At 28.9% G+C, this 19,448-nt stretch overlaps 1 protein-coding gene across 2 annotated transcripts in view; it reads right to left on the bottom strand.

Annotated features, from left to right (window-relative positions):
• Positions 1 to 3,766: 3,766 nt before the first annotated feature.
• Positions 3,767 to 19,448, bottom strand: part of LOC107437604 (nonsense-mediated mRNA decay factor SMG9) — a 34,921-nt gene continuing 19,239 nt past the window's right edge. For both annotated transcript variants that reach the window (XM_071186040.1, XM_043045075.2), the window contains 6 exons: positions 19,124 to 19,209; positions 17,853 to 17,950; positions 13,231 to 13,338; positions 10,302 to 10,394; positions 8,613 to 8,745; positions 3,767 to 4,504 (listed from right to left, as the gene is read on the bottom strand). In XM_071186040.1, coding sequence (XP_071042141.1) covers positions 4,426 to 4,504; positions 8,613 to 8,745; positions 10,302 to 10,394; positions 13,231 to 13,338; positions 17,853 to 17,950; positions 19,124 to 19,209 — 597 coding nt within the window. In that variant the 3' untranslated portion in view covers positions 3,767 to 4,425. The remainder of the gene's footprint in view (positions 4,505 to 8,612; positions 8,746 to 10,301; positions 10,395 to 13,230; positions 13,339 to 17,852; positions 17,951 to 19,123; positions 19,210 to 19,448) is intronic.

Here is a 19,448-nt window from a genome sequence, read left to right on the forward strand (position 1 = left end):
TACATTTTTCGCTAATGAAGCGATTTAACACTGTTAATTTAACTATTAATATTGTTAAAACACAAAATAACTGAAATGATAAAATAAGTTTATACACAGCGTAACTACCAATCTGTCTGAAAAAGTAAAGACGGTCTTTAGGCAATACTAATTGCTAAATATTTTTTATCAAAGAGATTATTTAGCAATAATGCAAATTAAACTACTAATATTTCTTCAGAATTTTAAACAATTATTCACTTATTGATTATTTTATTTGCATACTTTAAATGTTCTCATTAAGAAGTGAACTTATAATTAAATGTTTATGAAGTATGCTATCTAAAATAATAACCGTTTAAAATAAATTAAAAATTACCTTGTCTAAAATGCATGAACAAAAGAACGGACGGTCGCCATAGCAATGGAAAAATATTAAATGATTACAGTGGGGAACAACTTTTTCTGTTGCATAAGATTTCTTTCACGTCGTTAATTTCAAATCTGCAAATGGTTTCACGTTCTAAGCTACAGTTATTTTTGTCGAAATGTACGAATTTAAAAATTTTATAGTACATAACAAAGGATCGTATAAATGTTGTGAGTTAGGTAACATCATCAAGATTAAAATTGCAGAGTAACCTATGCCCGGTAACGACGACCTGCTAATTCCAAGAATTTTTCATGAATTAACGAATTTACTATTTTCTCGGACAAAAACACAACAAATTAAAAAAAGCATTATCATAACATTAATTGAAATGATAGGTATAAACAAAACTGTTATGCTCTGCATCGTCATATTTATAGATTTTATATTTGAAACACAGAGTAAAGAAGGAGTTGAAGCAATAAAATAGCTAAAAAAAATACAAAAGCAAATAATTTTTTTCCTTCGTTTTTTCTGCAGAATTACATTAGAAGCAGAATTACCCTTTGTGCAGTGGGAACTACAACAATAATAAACGTTTAGATAAATCAGTTAAATAAAGAAGTTATCTAGCTCGCTATCTGCGATTATTCGTAGAGAAAAAAAAGTCTTACTTTAGCCTCTCAGAAAATCTTTTTAGTTACTATTTAAAATAAATGTCAAAGAACAAAATATATGAAATATTGTAAAAATGAATGCATGTTTCTTATTGGTAACATAAACTTTATCAAGATCTTGGTAATAATTTAATCTTTACTAATTATATAAGAAATTAACATTCCAGTCTTTTTTTTTCTAATTAACCCCAATTTCCCCCCAAAACCCCACATGATTTAGATAAAAAACATATTTTTTAACATTAAATACTAAGATTTATAACTACAATTTCACATTATATTAAGAGTATATTGATTTACATGTAGTACATGCTAAAGACTCATATCTAACACTTCATTGAACAAGCTCAGTTTATTAGAAAATTAATTCTTATTATTCTTTTGTATTTCAACAAAAAAAATAAATAAATAAATAAAATAATACGTATAGTAGTTTAAAATATGCAATAAGCATTTTTAATATACATTCATGTTTGAAATGTATTACAAAAAAGGAAATTATTTTTTTATAAACAAAATCCCGTAAAAAAGATCATATATTGTAAAATAATGAATGACATAGTGTTAAAAAAAGTCATTATTTATTATTATTATTTTATCTTGGATTAAGAAGTAAATTAAAGAAACACAGAAAAAATGTTTTGATTGCGAACCTAAATTCCTAAGTGGTTTTATTCTTTAAAAAGAATTCCTGTTTTCATAGAATTAAGAAGAAAGAAAATTAAGCACAGTAACTTAATACGAATAAAAGAATTTACATGGTCCTTCTTTAAATGCACTGAAATGCAAAGAATCCCTGTTTTCATAAATTTAAGCACAGTAACTTAAAACGAATAAAAGAATTTACATGGTCTTTCTTTAAATGCACTGAAATGCAAAGAATCCCTGTTTTTATAAAATTAAGAAGAAAGAAAATTAAGCACAGTAACTTAAAACGAATAAAAAAATTTACATGGTCCTTCTTTAAATGCACTCCTTCCTGTTTTTGTCAGGCATTCACTCTGAGAATATTGCATGAAACTTATACAGGGTGCGTAGAATAAGCACCTTTTAAGCACTCAAAAAATATTCTTTATCACTTTCCAAAAATAAATAAATAACCATAATTAGGATCTGTGCAGCAAAAATTTATTCTTCTATTGTTTAAAGTTCCTAATTTATAAACATAAAATTTAAAAACATTTTCAAAAACATAATCATGATAAAATACTAGTTTCTGATAAATATTGCAGAGGAAAATGTGAAAATCATGCATTTTTTGTAATTTAAAATGACGCTAGGATAATATCTCTTTTTAAAAGATTGAAAATAAAGCACTTTTTACAAAAGTACTTAAGGGACTTTTAAAAAATTTAAATAAAAAATAAGCATCTTTTGAGCACTTTTTAAAAACGCTACACACCCTGTTATAGCCCACCTAACCCCTTGGAAAATGTGGAACTCTTTTTATTCAATGTCAAACAAGTGGCTTTTCTGTTGATTCTTCCATCTTTAGTAAAACTTTTACTCAAGATTCACTCGAATTAGTATGTCTTATATACCAGGGAATTGATGTTTAATAATTGTAGTGGTAGTTACGCCGCAACATCTATACCGGTGGCCAGGGTGAGCGAAGATATAGAGAGAATTCAGCAACAATTTCTTCACTTCATTCTGTCGTTAGTCAAAAGTTTTTTTAATTTTATTTTGACAAGAAATTTTTAAAAAAAAGAAGAAGAAAAAAAACTAAGTGTGAAAATTTGCTTTGTTATTGGCTTTTTAATGTTCAATGATAAATTATTAACATTTAACATACCATAACATGTCAAATGACCGTTTAAGAACTTTTGCATCAAAAATACGCTTATCATCTTATCATTTTTGGACATTTAACGTCATGGCTTTTTCTAACAAATATTTACAGTCAATATTCTATTATTATTATTATTATTTTTTGTATTTTGTTTGTTTCGAATAATACTTGTGTTATACCTATTTCTGCCACAACCGGTCATTTGACCAAGAGAACAATTCGTTGCTTTATAAGATTATCCTATCAAAAATGATGATGTATTGCATGTTCAACATATTGCAATGGATCAGTTGCACATTTCTGCAAAGACTGTTGCGTAGTTAGTTCAATCAGATTAACTGTGAATTCAAATTTCAAGAAAGTACCTAAAATTTTAGAATGGCATTTTTGTGTCAGTAAAAGTGACAAAAACTAAATGTTTTGATAAGTAGCTTATATTTTATGTTGATAGCTTTACTTCCTTTCTAACAAACTGTTAATTTTCACCCAGAAAAATGTCGAAACAATCAAGACAGCACAAGTTCTTAGAAGAAATAATATTAATTATAAGACTAATTATACAAATTATAGAAATAATAATAATTAGAAAAATATGTTGGCAGAAAACGTACAATGGAAACACCCTGTATATGTAAAAAATGTGTTGAGCAATTAATTAAAAATTCTTTTTCTTTGTGTTTGTAATACATAAAAATTGGCACCATACAATTTTGTTTAATTATAATAAAAGTTTTGGTTTGTTTATTTCCTTCCTAACATCCATATTTCATACATTCAATCAAAAAACATAAAGTTCGGTCATTCGACCAGGTATGGTAGAAATAGGTATGCATCAAGTGTTGGTATGTTTAGTGTTAAAATAGTGATTTAATAGGAGCATTTGAGAAAAACCAGGAGATTCTAGAGATTTGCTTAAGATTAATAAAATTTGAAAACAAAGGTTCAGTATGGCTCTAAAATAAATATTTATTTAATGTATGGGCATTGCAGAATACAGTTGATTTTGCACTTTTCAATTTTTAACTCAGCATGAAGCTTTAGTAGCATTTATTCCAACAATGTAGAAAAGAAAAATATGAACATTTATTATGTACAAATTTATTAGCAAATATGCATAGTCACAGATTTTTAACTTATTGTTAAATTTTTATAAACAAATACAAAAAAATAATAACATAGAAGTGAAACTCAAACACACTATAGTACTGTACATAGTACAGAATTAAAATTTCCAGAATACCTCAGGAAATAATGATAATTTTTTTTCAAGAAATGAAAATACATTGTTAATGAAGGTTTCCATTGAAATTTATTTTCACTTTAAAAAAGGAATGATTTAAAAAAAAATAATAATACAAAAAGTATAAAATTAATTTTGGTGATACTTTTATTAAAAAGTACGTTGAGGTTAAAGGAAAAAAAAAATCTTAATCTGAATTAAATATATATTTTTTAAAGTAAATAAAGATAGAATAAATGCTGTCACATTTATACTTCTAAATAAGGATTGAGAAAATGTTAAATTCTGTTCTTAATAAATATATAAACTGGCATCCATTGCAGTGATTTCACAGTGTCACAAAAGTAATATTATTTTTAGAAAATTATCATGGCAAAAGTCTGTTATATTCTAAAAATAATGTAGACTTTTTCACTGTTTCCCAGATTCTGGCAGAATAATGAAACCTAAAAAAAAGAGTAAGATAAATGACAACCACCACAAAAAAAAAAAAAAAAAAAAAAAAAAAAAAAAAAAAAAATTNAAAAAAAAAAAAAAAAAAAATTCAAGATAAAAACTAAAAAATAATGACAAAAAAAAAATTACCAAAGGAAAAATAAATCTTAGATAATGTAAAAACAGGCAAAGCAGTCGGCAAGGTTTAGGACAGAAGGGATTAATCCATGGTTTAAACCAGGTTTTAAACAGTTCTGCCCAAAACCCCTTTGTCCAAAACCCTTTTTTTCAAATTATGTCACAATTTAAAAAAAATATTGTGAAAAATAAAAGATTAACTTTTGAACAAGAAACAAAATGAAGACAAGCATTTGTTTTATTAAAAAAGTTTATTATTATTTATAATATTGCATTATTTATCCTTGTGCAAAAACATAATTTATCAGTTTTAAAAGCATATTTATTTAAAGGATAATGTATTCTAATGTATTCACTTTTGCTGTTCAATAAATTGTGGAGTTTCAAAAGTTTTCCTATTATATTATTTTCCTTTAATAAGTCGAAGCAAATTGCATAAAAAGTATCAAATATTTATTAATATAAGTAATTATTATGCGTTCAATTGTTACACATATAGAATTTTTATTTTTTACCAATGTTTAGGGTTTTGAACATTAAGACAGTTTAAGACAGTAAAACCCATGTCTCCTGTCCAAAACCAGTTTTGGGTGTGCAAAACCCCAACCCTGAGCAAAGTGACTCAAGGTGTCTTAGGGATTTTTCATTTTCATTCTAAGTTACTTAACTTAATCTGTAGACTATTCTGTAACTAATCATTCAACTTATGGAAGAGCAATTAAAAAACACGCTCAACTTTTATGATTGCAAAATTGTTATAACATGGTAGTCTATAAGGGTGCATAGCCATATTTTTTAACAAAAAATAAGTATCTTTTAAGCACTTAAAAATATTAGCAAGTATTTTTTTTTTTAAAAAAAATTACCGTAATTAGGATATGAGTGCTAATAAAATTTTTTTCTTCCCACTGGTTGAAAGTTATTCATATACATATGTATAGATAAAAAAAATGCAAAAACATTTTCAAAGACTTCTACTTTATCAAGATAAAATAATTATTTCCCGACTCTTTTCTTGATTACATTTGCCACCATAAAAATAATTTATACACAATTTTAAATTCAATATTGAGTGGCTCATTCTATATTTGAAATTAATTATTACTTTATTTAAATAAGTAAAAGATTTAAATTCAAAATTATAATTAATTTAATTATTATTTAAAAAGGTTATGAAGCGTATTTTTTTATTTAAATAAAAGCTAATTTTAAAAGCATATTCAACAAAACATTAACAAGATTAATATTATTGATCACGGATAATTGATAAAAATTACTAAGCAAATTAATTAATAAAAATGATTAAGCAAACTTTAAATTCAAATTACAAATGTAAATTAGTGAATGGCTCTTAATAAATTTCTATTAAAGTTTGTAACTTGGCTCAGTATTTCTTTAAGGAAATGATAATTTTTAAATGCAAATACAATGAGTATTAAGTTAAACATTTTTGTCAAAAGTAAATAACTATTTGGTCCCTACATTCATAAGCTTTAACAAACCTGAATAGCATAAGATTTTAGCAATATTTGCTAAAAGTTGAAATAATGAAAAGCCTCTAACTTCATACTTTTTTTTTACAATTTACCTGTAAATATTATTGAGTTTTTTCATAAAATAACTTAAGAGTACTGAAAACTTCAAAGGTAATAAAATAATAATAAAAGTAAGTAAATACAATAAATAGTTTTAAAAAAAAAAAAAAAGCAATTAGAGCACGGTCTCTCAGAAAAGAAAAAATTTCTAGGATTAAAAACCTCAATTATTTCATATCTTTATAATTTTATTTCAATATCTTCTTTTACTAAATGAAAAGCGAGATGGGAATGTTAAGTACTTTTTAAGAAAATCTAATGACAAAAAGCATCTTTAAGGAGTTTTTAAAAGCAAAATAAGCACCTTTAAACACTTTTTAAAAACGCTATGCACCCTGTCTATTTCAGCGCTTCAAAATTGTTTTGCTATGGAAACGTAATTGATCAAACTTATCCCAGGCAGAATCCTAATTTTATAAATAAAGTTTATAGGGCTGGGATAGCCAGGATGGTAGGGCACTGGGTCAATGTCCAAGAGTTCGATCCCAGCCGGTCGAAGACTCCCCATGTACTAAATGGTGGCTGATGCACGTTAAATCTGTCGTGTTGCTAAGTCCTCCATCTTCCCATAACAAATCAATATCTCTGGGGGTACTGATCCAGGTGTTTACTTGTTTTCTGGATTGGTTCAAAATTGTAAGGCTACGCGTTAAACATTAGTAGACGTAAACCCAAAATTGGGTTGGCTGTTTGACGACGGTCATAAAGTATAAAAAAATAAAGTTCATAAGCAGCAGTGAATAGACTAACCAAATATAATGTAATTAATAACCAAATATAATATATTAAATATATATAAATGTAAGTTAAAAACTTACTGGGTAAAAGAAAGTCCTAACTATTGAATCCCCCGGCCCTACCGCAGAACTCTAGTGGAATATCTTACAGGAATGGCTGGTCCATTTGAGGAATGTTTAGTTATCTTGAGTGAGCTCTGTCACCACATTGTAATAAATAATAATAAATGAAAAAAAAAACAATCATAAGGACGCTGTCAGTGTTAAATGATGGAAACATTTTTTTAATTTGTAATACCTATTGCTTCTTCTGTCCTATATGACTGATTTTAGGCAAGAGTTCTAATATTTTTTTAACTATAACTAAATATTGTTTTAACAGTTATTTTCATACCTGCCAATATTGGAGACATAAAATTATGGAGATTTTAATTTGATAAGCATGTAAGTCAAAATCATGTAAGTAAAAAAAAGAGAAATTCAAAATTGGAAATAATATAAGCACTTACATTTAGCCAGGTAAAAAATATGTATATAATTCTCAATCTAAAGAAGATTTTTTAAACCATAATTTATAATTACTTAAACAATTTTATTTTATAATCGTTGTTGAACAGTCGGCACAATTTTTTAAATTTACGACTACTAATATTCAACTCTGTGGCCTTGTAATTTTGAACAGTATCCAGAAGACAAAGGAACTTCTATATCAAGTATTCAGAGAAATTCGGAGGATTTTCTGCTGGAACTAACCTTCATTTGTGTTACATGGAGAGGAAAACCATGAAAAACGCCCAGGGCTGACAGCAAGGGGATTCTAACCAAAGTTTCGTCTACCACTGAGGATATTTTTACTTTAACTATTAACACTCAACATACTGCAGTACTTGCAACAGTACTATCTGTTGAGGAATAACAGAAGTATTTTTGACTTCAGAAGATATTTTATCGGCAAAATTTTTTATAATTAAATTTCTTCAATAAATACAGAGAAATCTGAGAATATATGGGTACATAGGAGATAGTCGTAAAATATAGGAGTCTTCGTTAAAAATAAGGACACTTGGTAGGTATGTATTTTCTTATTAATAAAAAGTAAGTAACATGTGTCACCCTGTTGTTAAACCCTCTGTAATATAAACTCAGGGTTCCCACTCAATTTCAGAAAAAAAATTTGCCGACTTTTCCAGGTATATTTCAAAGAAAATCCATACCATATTTTTATTTATACCATTAAATTTCTCAACAGAAAACTTTTTTTTATATTTTATTATTTGTAATATGAAATATTTGTGAGCAAAAACATATAATCAAATGAAAATGGAAGTTTTGGAAAAATTTTACTAAGAAGTGGAATTTTATAAAATAATTGTAACAGATGTCAGAATTATTTAAGTGGAATCTCAATAACATATTACTATTAATGGCAATTCTAAGACTGGTTACTTTCCAGGTTTTTTTGTAAAAAAAATTACAACTTTCCCTGACTACTCCCTGCTTTTCAGAGTTAAAATAAAATTCCCTGACAATTCCAGTTTTCCCAGCCCAGTGGGAGCCCTGTATACTGTATTGTCAAGATAAGCAACCAACCTCTATGTCTACACAAAATGTAACTTTGCATAAAACTCTAATATTATGGATCAACATACCAATTCTTTTCTGATAATGGAGAATTTGTTAGGAGAGACCTGGGCATGGATAAAACTTGTTGACCAAGCGATTCTGCAAGGTACTGGTAGCCAGGATGACCTTTGTATTCTGGAAACTGATCTTTACCACCATCTGTAAAGTTAATTAAGAAGGAGATTAATAAATAAAATAATTTCTGATTATTCCAAAATTTCTTCTTCACAGTATCACTCTAAAGCACCAGGGAAGGAAGTATTATAATAAAAGACATTCAAATTATGAAACCAAGTTAATAATTGAAAAAAAAATACATTTAAGGTTAGAGGGTTGTTCAAACATACAGGGTGCGTAGCCGAATCTCCCAACAAAAAATAAGCACCTTTTAAGTACTTTTTAAGCACGTAAAAATTTTTTTAAGCACTATAAGCACTAAAAACAGGCAAAATAATTTTCAAAGACTTTACTTGATCCTAATAAAATAACTAGTTTCAGACAAAGAAGCCATTATAAAATGCTCGAGAGATTTTTCGGCTTGATATCAGAGGGTGGAAAATGAAGTCTGAAATTGAGAATATCTTGCAAAATGCAGCAGAGCTGCATATGAGAGTGCTATAATCTCAGCGAACCAAGCTCAGTAGACGTATATGCGGACTCGCAAGAATTTCATCAAGCGTGTAAAATGATTGGTGCTTTATTTCGCTACAGACCGACGGTACCCCGAAATAGATTGTGCATCCATTTTAACTTAGCCTTTCAATATTTACTTTCAATCTCACATTACAGTAAGACCTCGATTATCCGAGCTAATTGGGACCGCTAATACCTCGGATATCGGAAATCTCGGTTAATAGGAACCATGTATAAAAACCTTCCGTGCTAGCGAATTTAACTACTTTTAAAGTAAAAAACAATAGAACGTTTTTTAAATAATAAAAATAAACATATATGAACTTATGTTTCACAGCTAAAAAGACTTAAAAAGGAAATCAACTCTAGTAGTAAATTTTGAAAAGTAAAATGGAATTTCTTTTAACTATACTTAGTTAAATATCGAAAGACGCATTTTCAAAAATAACACAAATCTCAAGGAAATATTATATTTTTAAAATTTACATGATTAAACTTACAAGTCACATGACCACTGTTAACAAAGCATTCATGGATGTTGTCTTCTCAGGGTGTAATATTTCATGGAAGTTGAGTGCTTTTGTGGGAAATAAGTGCCTGTAACACGGACAACGAACTAATATGTGTATAATTTCTTCCAAGCTCATTTTGGAGAGGAGAAAAAAAAATTTAGACTTCGTTATTGCCTCGGTTAACAGAAACCTCGGTTAATCGAAGCTCGGTTAATCGAGGCTCTACTGTATTTTAAAAAAATTTCCGTCTAATAACTTAGAAATTTTTTAATAAACAATTTTTAACATTCCAATAGACAGTATAATAAGCCGCATTTTTTCCAATTATTCAGTTTTTTTTGCTAAAACGACATTATCATAAGTTTAAAGTGACAATAAGTATTTTTTATTGCCATTTTGAAGAATCCATATATGTCATTTAAAAAATATCCTAAAACTTGTAATGCTGCAGAGATCTGTAAAGGTAACTAAGAAATAGTCTGATGTAAAATTTGCATCTACAGAAAAAATATGGTTTTTCACTTTATTACCCACAAGTTGTTCATTCATAAATTAGGTAGGAAAACATACCAAATTCTGGAGGCTCCTTGTCACACATGAGAAATAAATTCACTCTATCATGATCTTTTGGCACGTGACTATGAGTTCCACAGCTCACACAACCTTCATGAAAAAATTAAGAATTTTAATATTATTACAGATGATTTTTTTTCTCTCAAAAGGTATAAATAATTTTGTGTAATAAGGGGTAAAAAAGAAGCAAAAACCAAAAGAAAACAATATACAGTAGAACTTTTATAATCCAAGCCACTTTTATCAAAATACTTCAGTTAACCGAACTCCATTCTGAAGTATTTTTCTTCTTCTGCATCTTAATTTAATTTTAATTGTGGGTAAAAATTTTAGTTTACCGCATTGAGTTACCATTTTATGTCAGTATCAAACCATTAAAATTTTTTCAGTCCGCAAAATCGGTTACTTTGGTTTCCCTGAATGAATCTAAAAATTGTAATTTTTCTTGTTAATATTAATAGGGGAATTTTAGTTTGACTCTTAATGGCTCCTGCTAAAAGAATATAAGCTATATTATCTAGACAAAATGTATGTAATATGGTAGAATACCTTGTTATGAAATTCAGGGGTAATAGTGAGCCCAACTCAAAAATCTTGAAAATGTCTTGAGCAAAATCATTAATGATGCATTTCAAAAATTAATGTCCTTATAAATTCAAATTTTTGATATTTTCAAAACATGAAATTCTAAATAAATTATATGCAGCCTTATTTAAATGAATAATTATGTATAAGTTTACTTTTATCTCTAATCACATTTATTATTCTACCAGAAAAAATATTTAGAAATGAAAGAGATGCCAAGTATAAATTCTAGTTCTAATATTTTTAAATAAAATATACAAGAGCTTTTATACATAAATGTGACCGGTGATTTCTTAAAACTTCTGGATCTTGGATTTCCAGAAACTTCCGAATCGCGGTTAGCCAAAAATCCGGAAATCCTGATTTTCTCTGGAGCACAATCATCTCTGGAAATTACAAACCATAGGAAATCAACTGCAGTTAACATTTATAACTAAGCATCTTGTACAAATGGTTTAGTTAAAAAAAAAGGAGCAAAAAAAGTACTGCTATCTAGAGCAATATTATAAGTGAATTTTAGAATAAAAATCTTTACATCTATTTAACACAAAGACATTTATGAAATGGTAACATATTTAAAGTTTGACTCCATTAATATAGCATATTAATGCACGGAATTCCAATCATTAGATCAAATGTCATTTAACTGTTCCGTCTTTATTTATTTGCACTATACATGAGAACCTTCCTAATAGAAAAAATTCTTTGAGTTGGTAAAAGAACAGAACATTTATAATGCAACTTCTGTTTCATTTGCACAATGCCCTGTGTTTTCTCTGTACATATTATACAATATATTAAGAGGAAACAACAATTACCGTGCTCTCGTGTGAGCTATATTGGGATAACTATACTTATTACTTTTAATTGCTGGAAAAATGAAATATCATGGTTAAATATCCCATAGATTACGCTTTGAGTAATCACCATTTTTTAAAAGACAAATATATGAAACAAAATTCCCTGTATTTTCCCAGTTTGTAAAGAAAGTATCAAAATTCCTTTCATTTTCTCTGTTATTTCAGGTGAATTTTAAATTCCCAGTATTTTCCAGGTTTTCCCGGTTCTCCCTGTGGAGTGGCAACCCTTTTAGATTAACCTTGTTGAATATCAGTGATTCTCAACCTTCCTTTCGTCGCGGCTCACTTTTAACGGCACACAAAGAAAAAATGAAGCCTAAAAGTTGCTTACTTACCCATACACAGTGTGAAATAGTTAATGATAATAATTTTGAATGTAAAATAAAATATACTACAAAAATAACAGTACGCTTATTAAGGGATCAATTAGTTCTTTCGACTTGTGCAGTTCTTACTTTGTCTTCTCTCCCTCGCATCGCTTAATAGTTATTTTGTTTCGTGTTTAATTAGTTTTTAACTGTTATTTTTTGCTAGTTATCAATTGTTAACATAGCTGACAACATGAATAAGAAAAAAGATTACAAAACAAATATAAATTTCATGATAATTGTTGCATAATGTACTGAATATTTTACGGATAGGGAATTTTAGGGATTTTATAACCATCAAAATAGAAACAACTGCAATATTTTCCAGTTATGATGGACATTAAATGAACTTGAAATGTGATGCATTATGTTTACTCATAATTTTGAATAGTAATAGGGATTTAATTCATCAAAGATAATTAAAATATTTTAAATTTATTTAAAAAGGGAGTTCTAAAACAAAATAAACATAACATTTTAGGACAAAAAAAGTTTTAAACTAATTTTTATAAATGAGGCTAGCTTTATTATATATAATACTTATTTTAATATTCAAGCAAGCAATAATCTGTGCAAGCACTCTATTTCAATAGGGATTTTATTAGGAAATTTTCTAAAATGTACAAAAACCAGGAGAATTTTTATTAAACCAGTAGAACAAGAGAAACTGGAAAAATGCAGTAGTCTACTGGAAAATCCAGTAGAGTTGGCAGCTATGTGTTAATTTTTTTTTTACATTGTTATTTCCTGTGAGTCCTTGTTAACTTTTCTTTCTTTTTTTGCTAATTATTAATTGTTAGCTCTTATTTCCTTTTGTAAGTTAATATTAACTTGCTTCAATTAATTATTTAATAATTTTAATAGTCATTAAATTTCTTACTTACTTTAACATTTATGACTGTCAGAAACAGGACTATCACTTACAAAGATGCTCACAAAGTTATAAAAAGTATATAATATATATACTTTTCTGTAATTTAAACATTACTCGTAATAAAAAAAGCGTTATAATTTTTACTATATCATTTCCAAAATTTGGCGGCACACAAAAGTGGTTGCGAATCACTGTTGTATATGATTATATACAAAACACATAGAATATTAAATAGTTACCCGAGTATTTTAGCTTTGATTTCTTGAAAACATGGTGCAAGGTTTCTTGCATTGTAGCCACTGAATCAGGATAAAAATCTTCTCGTTGACTATGATTTTGCACAAACACTACAAAAAAAGGTTTATTACAAAACATTACAGCTGAATGTAACGGTGTACTGAAATATTGCAAATATTTTATATTTTTTTGAGAGAAAAAAATAGTCGTACAAAATAATTTATTTATACGCAAAAAATATATAATAACAAGCTAGTATGAAAGAAGTGAATTATGGGATTCCTTTTTCATTTATATTTGTGTCTCATCTAACTCAAACAACGACTGAAACACTTATTTCTCTAAAACTTTGAATCAATGTGCAATGCCCCTCATTTAAATAAAGCCATCTTGATTTTGTGCCGAAATTTGACACGAAGAAAATCAATGTCAATCAAACATGGACAGGGTGCGTAGCCAAATATCTCAACAAAAAATAAGTTACCTTTTAAGTTCTTTTTAAGCACTCAAAAAATATTTTCAAGCACTATATACATTAACAAAAAGCAAAATAAGTTTCAAAGACTTTAGATGATGATAAAATAACTAGTTTCTGACAAAGAACTCTTTTCTTGATTATATTAGTCGTTATAAAATGATTGAGGGACTTTTCAACTCGATATAAGAGGTTGGAAAGTGAAGTCCGAAATGGAGAATATCTTGCAAAATGCAGCAGAGATGCACATGAGAAAGCAATAATCCCACCGAACCCAGCTCAGTAGACGCACATACGGACTCGCAAGTATTTCACCAAACAAGTAAAATGATTGGCACTTTCATACGCTATGGATCGACGGTACGCCGAAATAAATTGCGAAAACGTTTAACAGAACAATGCGAAAAGCACGTTTTTGCATAATATGTGGCGAAATTCGACGTGGTAACGAAAAAAAATCTCTTTTTTGAAAAGGGAAAATTAAACACTTTTTAAAAACATCCAATGAAAAAAGCACCTCTAAGGGCTTTTAAAAAACGAAAATCAAAAATAAGTATTTTTAAGCACTTTTTAAAAACGCTATGCACCATGCTGGATATTAAGAAAGTCTTCATCGAAACATATATTTCTAAGGAGTAATTCACTCCCTGTTCCACCTGGACAGGAAAAAAATCAAATAAATAAAAAGAGAGAAAAAAGTGTCACATCAAAATAGAGCCTCTTCTGATAATAACCAAAAGACCCACCCTATTTATCATCATCATCTATGACTCGACAGCCCAGGGTTGGTCTAGGCCTTCTAAAGTCTTTTCCAGGCCAACCTTATCTGCTAGTTTCCAGTTTTTAAAACTATAAAGCAGGGTTGGGGTTTTGGACGTCCTTAACTGGTTTTGGACAGGACACGTGGGTTTTACTGTCTTAAACTGGGTTAAACTGTCTTAAACTGGGTAAAACTGTCCTAAACTGTCTTAAAGTGTCCAAAACCTTGAACTTTGGTAAAAGGTAAAAATTCTATCGGTGTAACCATTTTACACATAATAATTACATGTATCAATAAATATTTGATATTTTTTATACAATTTACTTTAACTTATCAAAAGAAAATAATATATAATAGGAAAAGGTTTAATTTTTGAACCTCCATAATTCATTGAACAACAAAAGTGAATACCTAATCCTTTAAATATAAATATGCTTTTAATACTGATAAATAATATTTTTGCATAAGGATAAATAATGCAATATTAAAAAATAATAATTTTTTTAAAAAAAAATACTAAATTTGTTTAAAAATTAACCTTTTATTTTTTACAATATTTTTTTAAAAAAATTTTATAATTTCTGCATCACAGGATGATAAAAAAGACATCTATTTTAGAAAGAAATGTTTTTTAAATATAAATATATTAGTTTAAATTGAAAATACAAAATAACTGAAAAATGCATTAACAGTTTTGAAGGGCATAACATCAGTTTCAGTTACTGACACTGGTGATGTATCACCACTATGCTAAAAGCATTGAACATGACTGAAATAACAGTATTCTTGAATAGATAAATAAATCTGTTTTTGACTAACCAAGCACTTAGTCCCTAATAGCTTAACCAGTATAGCAAGGTTCAACTTCAGTTATGTACTATTGAATGAGAGGACCAATTGAGCTTGAAGAACGAACTGAAATTGAACTGAAGGACCAATTGAATTACTGATTAATTGTCCTTTGTTTAATGTTTAAATTGAAGAGTCAAACAATATTAATAAAACATTATACAATAAAACATTATACTTTTAAAAACAAATATTCTGTAGTAGATTTAATTATCAATACATTATTAGTTCCATGTTTATTTTACCTCTTAAATATTGTTCAGATAAAATTGTGACATAATTTGAGTAAAAGGGTTTTGGACAGTTTAAGACAGTTTTGGACCAAGGGGTTTTGGACAGGACGGTTTAAACCGTGGATTAATCCATTCTGTCCTAAACCTTGCCAACCCTGCTATAAAGTCTTTTTCTAGGCCATCTATCCATCTCAAACTCAGCGTGTCTTTTTTTGTGTGCCAACTGGCCAGACATTGAAAACTCTTTTTGTGATACGGTCGTCACCCATTCTGCTAACGTGGCCTGCAAACTTCATTCTTTGGTGCTTAATGAAGTTAATTATGTCAGGTTCCTTACATGAATGATGAAGCTCTAAATTTGTTCTCCTAAGCCACACACCATTTATTTGAATTCCACCCAAAGTACTTCTCTTCTCAAGACCTTTCTCTCAAAGGTCCCCAACGTAATCCATACGAGACGTGATCCAGGTGTCACGATCATAAGTTAAAATTGATCTTAAAAGAGATTTATACAATAAAACTTTAACCACCACATTTACATAAGACGTGATGTTGCGTAGCAAGCACCTATACCTGGAGGACAGCAGTGTAACTGCCTCATTTTGTAGCAAACATTCCTATTGAGAATAGTCTTCCAAATTTTCTTGGGGATTGATGGGATAAAGAGAAAGGACATGTTATTCATGACAAGCCTCCTGTTCCCAACCCTAAAGTACCATGTAGTGTGTCTACTACTTCAAAAAAATACATTTCCATTTCACAAGTATATAAGACATGTTAATTCGATTCTATGTTGGGGTACCTTTTCATAGATGATGGTTAACATGGTCGATAACTACTATCCCCACATTGGTAACCTTCGGACTCGATGTGAATACGCATACCTTGACAGAAATCCTCACTCTGATTTGAACACGCCTACTTCAACGGATGGTTTCAATTGAACAGTTGACTTGTTACTTGTGACTGTTATAATATCCACCTCGCGCCGTTGCTACTCAGTCTCGATCACACAGTGCGTACAATGTATACACTTGACTGCTGAAGGAAACACAAGGGCGACCTCGATCTTCAACTTAATACAGCTCTCATGATCAGCACTCAAAGTCCGGTGATCTTAATACAGCTCTCTCAGGATCTCACAAAACAACAATGAATCAACGTGTGGTATCCGTTCATTGAGTTTCATTACAGATATAATTCTGGTGGGGGAGTACTGTAGTGTGTCAACCACTACAAAAATACATTTCCATTTCACTAGTATATAAGACATGTTAACTCGATTCTATGTTGAGGTACCTTTAGATAGATGAAGGTTGGCATTGTCAATAATTACCATCCCCACATACCACTACAAAATTTTTTGACGTAAATCGAGGCAATATCCGGCTGGAAAATCTGGCCTTGGGTCTTTCTACAAATGACAATAAATGGGTTTCTAGCATTTTTTGCTGATCTGTAGCCACTAGGTGGCATGAAGGTTAAAATGACCTCTATAGCAGAAGCCTTCATTCATGTGCCTCCAAATGATGTATTAGAAATCCTCCTTTTTTTCTCATACCATGCCAAACGGTCTAGATAATGTAAACTCTTTTTTACCACTCCCTTGTGCTTTCAAATTAAATTCTTTAATATTGTAAATTGTTTGAGTGATATATAAAATGGAACAGTAGATGAAGGAAAATGCTAATCTTCTGCACTGCATGGTGGAGGCTCTTTCATGGTGTGGGAAGACTTCGGCCATGGTGGTAAGCTTAACGATACTTTTTCCGCAGGCCGCATGAAGGCTGCTGATTACCTAAAAATGCTATAAACCCATTTTTTGACATTTGTAGAGAGAATTGGTGGCTCAAGATAAATTTTACAGCAAGATAATGTTTAAATGTATGTTAAATTTTTTTTAATACAGGTGGTTTTTGGTTAATAGGGTGTTGTTGTTAATGACAAATCCTTTACCTTAACTTTAATCCCCCCAAAAAGGAGGACTATCATCAGTAGGGCTGTGAAAACTGAAATGGGTAATTTCAATATGTAGCAGAATTAAAGGCCACCATCATTGATTGTTTTTCAACTATTGGTAAATGGTAAGCAACATCCCATATTTCAAGTCATATTTAAATTATATGTGGTGAGTATTTTGGCTCAATTTTGATGGAACACTTTTCCCTCTAATTTTTTACTTATTTGATCAGGGTGCACAATCAAAATCAAAACAAAAATAAGCACCAGTACTTTTTAAGCACTAAAAGAATATTTTTAAGCATTATATACATTAACAAAATGCAAAATAGTTTTCAAAGACTTTACCTAAATGAGGATAATATTCGGCAGGTTCGTCTGGAAGACTAAGATCGTGTATGTTTAAGGGAGTTGTGGGCTTCAACATCTCCGCAGACAAAATAATTCTATACATAAAATAAAGTACACAATAAAACAAATCTATATGATATGGTCAAAAATGGTAAATGCTTAAAGATTTCACACATTGCTTATAGTGAGCAATGTGTGAAACTAAATTATACACTTGCTTTTTAAGAAAAAAATATTTCTTTCAAAAAATTTTCACACATTTCTGTTGTAGAAAAATTAATGAGTTCAATAAAGTATTAAGAGGAATTTTTATTTTCATTATAAATGATAGATTTAGTTTAGTCCATTACACAATCTAAAAAGAAAAATTTCTGTATGGACTTATTACATGTTGACATAAAGCGCAAAACACAATTTTGTTGCCAAAAAATTAATTAGTTTTCTGCTTAAACATTCCTTGTTTCTAATGTTAGGAGCAAGTGCAACTATCAAAAACATACGTCTCGGAGTGAAGCAAAGTTTTTAATGCAAGAACTTAAATATTTGTCAAAGTTTTCTAAAATCAATAAACAGGCTAACATAAACAAATATTATAGGCGATATTTTTGCATTTTGTAGGCAGAAAAACGCACTAATTATTCCCTCTTTTGAATTCCGTAAACCATTACACAAATTAAAATTCGTAAATAAATTAAACGATAATAAATTAAAATTCGTACATAAATTGAAAATCGCAAAATCCATGCAGTAATTCCCAAAATGAAGATCACGAATCACGAGAATAAGACTCTTAAAAAAAGAGATACTTAAATAAGTATGTAAAATCTATGTATGATGTTCTTCAAAGAGAAAACATAATTTTTAAAGCGAACTATGTTTCAAACTTTCGCGATTTCTGAATTATTTTATATTATTAATTTGAAATTCTAGTTGAATCATTACCGACTTTTTTTTTTTAAAAATCTCAAACGAGAATAGGAAAAGTCATGATTATTTCCTTCCTCTCCGATGCCCAAAAAATAAATCTTTTTAAAAAAATTCTGCAGAAAAGAAAACCAAAAATTTTCCCTTCCAAATGAAAAATCTTTCCGCAAAATTTCTGCGACAATGTCGTTGTAATTAGGCCTTGGGGATAAAAAGTATAAGATAAATCTATTTGTAAAGATTTATGATAAAAATATAAATGAAAAAAATTTATGTTCCATAAAATAATTTGACATTAGACACATGAGACTAAAATTATAGCTTTTGCACAGAAAACATTTTACCTCAAATAATTCAAGTCGATGAACCAATCCTGAACAGAAATAATTGTGTGGCAAACAGCCATCAAAAAAGCAACTTGTTGTAAAGACTAAAAACAAAATAAATAAATGATTATGAATGTACCTGAGTATATATTGTCAAAAATGAAATATATTCAGAGATGCTAGGATTTAATTCAGGATAAAATAACCCAATTTTTAAAAATTAGCCTAAAATGTTAACAAAAATTAGGTACAGTATTTTGATAACCAAATTTGGGTATAAAAAATAAATGCATATCAATAAAACATTGAGCCAGGGGTGATTGTGAATCCAACTAAAAAATTT

The sequence above is a fragment of the Parasteatoda tepidariorum genome, chromosome 10, assembly GCF_043381705.1.
Source record: "Parasteatoda tepidariorum isolate YZ-2023 chromosome 10, CAS_Ptep_4.0, whole genome shotgun sequence".
In the NCBI taxonomy this organism is placed as follows: domain Eukaryota; kingdom Metazoa; phylum Arthropoda; class Arachnida; order Araneae; family Theridiidae; genus Parasteatoda; species Parasteatoda tepidariorum.